Raw genomic sequence first — 7,540 nt, forward strand, 5'->3', positions numbered from 1 at the left:
CAAGGAAGAGAAAAACTAACAGTAGTGAGAGAAGATTGCTTCTGCAAACTTGTGAGAACACAATTTCATGTATCCAGAACACTCCCATACTGAATTCAACAAATGACTACCTGCTACACAGAATAAAGAAAGTTGTCCTGAGACTGCATGCTCTGAGATCATAAGTTTGAGAGATACATATCCCAGACAGAAGAGTAACAGAAATGTTTATTCAAAGTATCTAAACTCAGCCTCTTATGAATAAAAATATTGCAGGTTTACCATAATAAATTATTTACTCTGAAATTTCCCCTTTTTTGGCTCTTTGTCTTTAGTTGTATCCAATTACTCTGCTTCCTTTGATTCATCCTCCTTTTCCTCTAAACTGGTAGTTCCTGTGGAGGCGAAGGAAAGACAGGACATAGAGATGCATTTTATTATAAAATGCTGGAAAGTAATCCTAGTAACCTAAAACATAATTCTAGGACTATGCTGTCTACCTCAGTCATTTCCCACTGCTTTTCACTGCCAATACTTGAATGTAACTGTTATACATTGTTTGTCAGCTACCAGACAGACTTGGTACACACATATTGACTGCCAGCCAGCCCATATGTAATTCTGGAATAGCCAAAGAGTGCCTCCTATTTAGATTAGTATCATAAGAAACATGGAGCAAGAAGGATGGAATTCCTGTGTGGAAAAAAAGTTATGGTAATGGGACAGAGAATACAAGGCAGCCAGAAACCAGATTTTGTTACACCTGTTCTTCACAGTATGCATATGTTCTTCAAATCATTTCCTCTTACTATAACATGAACTTGCTAAACATAAAGACAAGGGGAATAATATGTTGCCTAGTTAACTATGGATATGGACCTATGCTGAAAAATGTATAAAATCCAGCTCTTTGATTCTAGAAATAAAAAGCTGGAAAGAACTTTGAGAACATCTATCAAATGCCTACGCTTTCCTGGATTGGACTCTGCATCTATGCTGTCTCTGACAGGTACTTTGTCCATTTATTCTTTAAAAAAAAAAAAAAAAAAAAAAAGAAATGACAAAAAAACAGTGGGAATACTAGAACTACTTCATTGTGGTAGGCCAGAAAATTTGTTAGACTCAAGTTCAGTCAAAAATGGTTATTTGAGTCCAAGAGGCTTGGAGACAAACGAGGCTCAATGAACTTTTGCCAAATCCAAAGCAGAGCAATGTAGGAAGCCTGCTGAGATTTTTGCTGGATCTGATCCAAGCCCAGGGATCCCCTAAGAGCTGGTCCTACACACCATATCAACTAGCTGGCTAGTCTGCCCTGAAACACGAGAGCACCTTCAGAGGTGATGGGTAAAAAATGAGAGCAAATAAACTATGAAAATTCCAAGAGCTGACCTATTTCTAGTGTATACCTCCAGGCATTTTCACTGGGTTTATTTTCATTTTCTGATCCCTACGGATAGTGCTTGTTTTGATTTATTGTGAAATGGACTGATTACAAGTGGATAAATTTTTCTTATGTTTTCATGCATCATATATGTAAGCTTGTAAATGTTAACACTTAATAAACACGAACAACACAATTTGGTGGAGGCCTATAGGCTAAGTAAGAGCAAACAGAGGTGCATCCTTTTGTTGCTTCTTAGTAATTTTGTATTTAAAACAGGCTTCTGAACTGCTTGGAAGAAAAACTGAGTGTATGAATACCAAATCTCTTTGGTGTGTAGGAGAAACAAATCAACCAGAGACTGTTCAAGCCGTAATGCATAACAATACCTCAAATGTGTTTCTTCAGATTTGTTTTGCCTACTTGTTAACCTCAGCTGAGAGAATAAGAATATGCAGTTGCATTCATGAGAGAAAAGTGGAGTGCTCAAAACCCCCTGAATTTCTCAGGGTCTGAAATCTCTCTCATTTTTGTACAAAAAAAAAAAAAAGTTTGAAAATGCAACCACTTATGAACTCAGCTATACAAGTGCTGTCAATTGTACGTGCATAGACAATGCTGCACATCAGTGTCACTTATAATTTGTACTATTACAGTATATGAACTTGACTACTCAAAACCAGTTTACATGTATAGAAGACTTCCCCCCTTATGAAGGGTAGAGATTCCCATGGGCTCTTCAGCTTGATAATGGATGTCTCAGCAGCATGACTTCAGCTGATTGACATACACCATTTGAAACCCTGATTGCTAATTGAAGAATGAGTATGCATGCCCCATTCCTCACCTTGATCTTCCGGATCGTTGTTTTCTTCTTCATCTCTGCTTCCCTCATCTTCCTCTCCTGCATCCCTTGATGGGCTAAAAACTTCACCGGATACTTCATGAAGAGAAGGCTCATCATCCCTACCCTCAGCAGACTCATCAGTGACTGAAATACGGGACATTAGAAATACCAAAGAAAATTAATTTTACAATTTTGCACTCAGCCATTGTTTTCATGCAGTAGCTAATAACTCCTACAGAAGTCTGCAGTCTTTACTCACATGAGAAATCACACAAAATCTTCTGTAACTTTTTACAATCAAGTTTGTATAACAGGCCATGATATAGACTAAAATGATTCACAGGCTTCCCAAGACATTTGTATCTCATTATGCTATGTGAGATAAAACAGTCATGTATATATTGTGCAGTTTATGAACAGACGTGGAAGTTCCTAACATTCAATAAAATGAATAGTAAAGTCTGGGGCGGGCGGGGACACCAAAACCAACCCTCGCAGCACTTCAGCACTTGATATTAAACCTGAAAAACATGGTTTCAGGGAATAGTCAAAGCATGGAATTTCCAGCTGTCCAGCAGAACAAACCTGCAATGGTTGGTATTTTCCCCTCTTCGACTACTGGTGGTGCTGCTTCTTTTTCTTCCACTGATTCTGCTGCTGCTGCTGCCACGAGGGAGGCTTTTCTGGGAGAAGGTGGGTTTTCCCCATGGGGAGTCCAGAATGTTAATTTGGTAATTTCTGACACTTTCCATTTTGGTGCAACAAGTAATGAGGGATCTTCCTCTTCTTCTCCCTCTCCTTCTCCCTCTCCTTTATCCTAGAAGACAACTCATGAAATCCAGCATCTCATCTTACAGGTATTAAGTAACTAAGATTATAGTTTTGTGTACTAAAACCTCTTTATCTGGGCTGTGACGAAGCCTTTTAAAGTGTTTACAGGTGGAGGAACTTCAGCAGCCGCCAGTCTTGGGAGAGAACTACAATATGAACCTTGATGCAATCAGTTGACTTATACTAATGATCAATGCTTGCCAGCTTGCTTTATTTAAGGTAAAAATTTGTGTCTTCCTTAAACAGCATGTCTGTGAGGGGCCTATCAACTATGTCTCCTCTTCCATGCCTCTCTACCATATAACTCTGGCAAATAAGACCCGGTGCTCTGGCTGGTAGATGCTATACCATCTATCTCACCCAGGAACAGAGTGGCAAAACTGTTCTTTCTTTCTCAACCTTTGCTTAGGGAAGACTTTAGAATGGACCTAGTAAGCAGTAAGGTACTGTACAAAGCTTATGTTTTTGAAATTTAAAGATAATTTAAAAAACAAAGATCATGTTTTATTTTTTCCAAATATGAAGGAGTATTATAATGGAATAATTATCTGTATTGCAAGCTAATTTCTTAATTTTTTTTAAATGGACCTTCTTCTGCAATTACTTCAACTAAAGCAAAGACGCAAGATTTAATTTTTCTTCAGCAATGTCCCTTGCTTTACACAGTCACTACAGCATTCACACGAGAATAAATTATTATTCCTGAGACTAATGATTTTCAGAAACTCAATGTTTAGCCTTGGGTTCTTAAATTCATGTTTAAACTCCCACATCAATGGCCTGATATTTCAAAATCAGTATATCCAACATTTTCCAACTGAACTGAAGACACTAGATGCACATCACTTTGAATACTCATATGAATCTGATAATTTGAGGATCTCTTGCTTTTAGCCAAAAAACCAAAACAGTCTCCATGTTTTGTAAATCTCAATCACTAATGATAGGCTTACTATTATTATTATTATTTTATCCTTGTCTTAAGAAACAGTTGCTGCACTGGAGAATTTTCAGAGGGTGCAATGGGAACTAATGTGTCAGACAACGGAGGTAGCAAACTCTAAGCTAAAATGTGGCATATTTTCTTGAGATCAAAGCAGTAATATCAAGAAATATTTCTTATTTCTATAGCTATTTTGCACCATATTAGTCAGGAATGTTTCAAAACACTCATGCATGAAGGAAAAGGAAAAACAGGCCCCGATGATTATTCGGAGCTGTGGATATTAAGCTCATAACAGGACCAAGACAACAACAGGACATAATTCCAAAACACAAATCCACTGGAAATTATCATTTGTACGCATAGCATCAAGCAATTCAGAAATATAAGGAGAAATATTTTTCACTGTTTTCTGGTGTTCAGAACAAAGTGGAATGCAGGCTAAACGTACAGAAAAATACATATACATTCTTCTGTGGTTTTAAACTTCATATGTTTGGGGAAGGTTCTGATTCTTCTAAACTTTAAGCAGAAAGGACTCCTCTCTGGAAGTAGTGCAAAAATCACACCTTTTGCTTGTCAAAGTTTACACAGTAAAGAAGCAGAAGAAAAAAGCAAAATGAAACCTCATTTAGTTCTTAAGAATGTGTGAGTTTCTACCCTTTCTTGACTGGTTAGATCTAGTTTAACATCAGTATCTATAAGGCATTTTACAAAATACTCAACAATAGTTTTGATTTACTGAGTTCTCTGATATTCAGTATAATTTGCACTATTTATTTTACCTGCTCTGATTGTATGTATTCACCATGCTGCTCACATCCAATATCAAAGACATATTTCCCACGACCTACAGGCTGCACAAAGATACAAAAAAGTCAGCAGAACCATAAAGGTAGTACATTCTAAGCACATACATGTAAAAATGCTTTATTACAAAATTTATACAATAGTCAATAACAATATAGTTTGAAAGAAAAGTTGCAGAGAATCATGGCATTCTGTCCTGCAGATTAATTCGGTTTCTTCTATTATGCTTATGGTACCAGAAATACTACAAAAGACTGGGAGACTAGCTTCTTATTTTAAGTGGAAACAGATCATATTAAGGCAAGTCCATGCTTACTGTTAAGATGAATAGAGAGTTTTCCAGCGCACTTACATTTCCATTCAAAAACTTGCCCTTAAATCTATGGTTTAGGTGGATAAGTTCACCTTCTCCTTCCTGGTTTCCATTTACCCAGCCACCAACGTACCTAGATCCTGTGTCTTTATGGACGTATATACCTTGTCCATGCCTAAGGAGAAAATAATAATTATGCTTTATATTACTGAATATTAAGAATATAGGATATTGTTATACTTAAGGTATTACAGATGCATTATTCAAGTAGCTTAAATGACTCAAGTTTGCTTAAATTGCTAAGGTCATCCCGTAGCACTTGATTTGCTGCAGTCACCCATGCTTTGAAAACAACCTTCGTGTTTTAGTGTCATTGGGTGACTTGAAACATCACTGCAAGAATGAAACAAACCTATTGTGGTTAAACCATTCTCCAGTATAGGTGTCTCCATTTGCATATGTATACTGTCCATAGCCATGTCTCTGGTCATCCACCCAGTGTCCTTTAATGAGAACACAATAAAGTTAGAGTGAGGCATAGGATGTTTCATCATGTGATACAGTGGTCAGCTTGTAAAGTTATCATGCACTAATAACTAGAGAAGGAAAAAAAAGTTATGACATCATTGTGATTTCTTACCACTCCTTACACCATTCCTTACTATAAGTCCTTGCTTTTTTCCTTCTCTCTGTCCCTCTCCACACATTTTTATTCAGCTGCCTGATTTCCCTTTCACTTCAAACACATTTTGTCCATCACAGTCTGTCTGTGCTATCTTAGGATGAACACAACCAGCCATGTTAACATCCTGCTCCTATCTTTAAATTTGGTAATGTATTACAGTTACATTAGATAATGTGACACCACCACTCAAATAAAAAGGGGTACTACTTCAGTTTGACTCATTTGCTAAAATTGTCCTGTCAGTCAGGGGGCATACACACTCAAAAGGATGCTAGATTGTGTGTCTTAACTACTATTCAAACTTTTAAAAACTAAAAAAAAACAAAAACAAAAAAAAAAAAAACCACAGGTGGATATGCTCCTATAAGGCAAGAATTGGGCAGCTCTTTTTGCTCTCTGCTTCTAGCCTTCACAATGTGAATGTTCTTTCTTGCCTAGATATGAAAGGAGGGGAGGAAATATTGTCCCGTGAAGCCTAACTGATATTCAGAAAGTTTTGAGTACTCTCCTGGAAGAAGGGAAACAATACAAGTTTCAACTTCAAACTCGAGAGGTATCCCAATTCCTGAGTAAGTGCTATAATTAGTAATTATTTTTTTAAGGGAGGACCTAATAAAGCTCTAAAATACTTCACACTGAACACAGTCTGTGGTTCTAATCATCATTCAGAAACATGTAATTATACTCTCTGCTACCAAGATTGCACCAATTTGTAAAAGATGCTTAATATTTCTCAGGACTTGGAACATCCCACTTGAAAGGAGGACATGACAAGAATAAACTGCTACTGAACACCACACTTCTCACAATAATTGACATAAACCCACACTTCTCAGAGCTTGTAGTAAAAAAGGAATAAAAGGAAAATATTTCATAGAAGAATTATCTTCTTAAAATAATATGCTCTCCGACTCACTATCCCCTTGCATTCCAGACATGGGGAGGGAGCTGGGGGAGTGGGTCCTACCAGTTACAGAGATCCTTGCAACCAGGTTTTACCTTCATATTTTGATCCATCTGGATAAAAAAAAATGCCCTGGCCATGCTTTTTGTTTTGAAGATATTGTCCAATGTAGCAAGCACCATTTTTAAATCTGTAGGTCCCCTGAAACACATTTGATATAGATAAAACACTTGTCAGTTCTCACTCTTGTTTCAATACAGTGCCCAGACTGACAGAACTGATGAAACATAAGCACGGCCTCTGCCTTCTGTCACTGTCTTACCTGCCCATTTCTTAAACCATGTTCATATTCTCCATTGTATGTGTCACCATTGGGTAGATATGCTTTTCCAGATCCATGTCGTTCGCCTTCTGCATTGCGTTCACCCTCATACTCCTGGTGAAATGTGATAAAAAGTTATTTAAGAGGCTAGACCTGGCTGAATCTAACCTCATCAGGCAGAGGAGAACAAGCATTTGCTCAAAGGTGTTCTCATTTGTCTTGAATCAGAGACTGCAGGAAGACCCGGCCAGCAGACCTGCTGCTTGTGCACCCCAGATCCCGGCACGCAGAGGCTTTCCTCCCTTCCTGACACACTCCTGGAAAGTGGGGGTGACTTGTTCTCACCCAGTGGGGAAAGTCAGGCAGGTCCCAAGCGAAATGGCCCAGCCCCACTCCCGAAGCTCCCGTGCCCACGGAAGAGGCACCTCGGGATCTCCCCCAGGCTGGGCACGGCCTCCATACAGCTATTTAAGACCTTGTGACCGTTAACGTTCACTCTTCCCTTCCCCGCCGGCGCTCCCCCCC

At 38.3% G+C, this 7,540-nt stretch overlaps 1 protein-coding gene across 1 annotated transcript; it reads right to left on the reverse strand.

Annotated features, from left to right (window-relative positions):
* Positions 1-324: 324 nt before the first annotated feature.
* Positions 325-7,129, reverse strand: RSPH1 (radial spoke head 1 homolog (Chlamydomonas); the record flags this gene model as incomplete). Its single annotated transcript, XM_010087261.1, has 8 exons — positions 325-374; positions 2,208-2,351; positions 2,793-3,024; positions 4,767-4,838; positions 5,144-5,279; positions 5,517-5,607; positions 6,789-6,894; positions 7,016-7,129. Coding segments are annotated over 8 exons (945 nt in total), but the record flags the coding sequence as incomplete, so codon positions are not given.
* Positions 7,130-7,540: the final 411 nt, after the last annotated feature.

This window comes from Pterocles gutturalis, unplaced genomic scaffold (assembly GCF_000699245.1).
Source record: "Pterocles gutturalis isolate BGI_N339 unplaced genomic scaffold, ASM69924v1 scaffold1591, whole genome shotgun sequence".
Classification (NCBI taxonomy): domain Eukaryota; kingdom Metazoa; phylum Chordata; class Aves; order Pterocliformes; family Pteroclidae; genus Pterocles; species Pterocles gutturalis.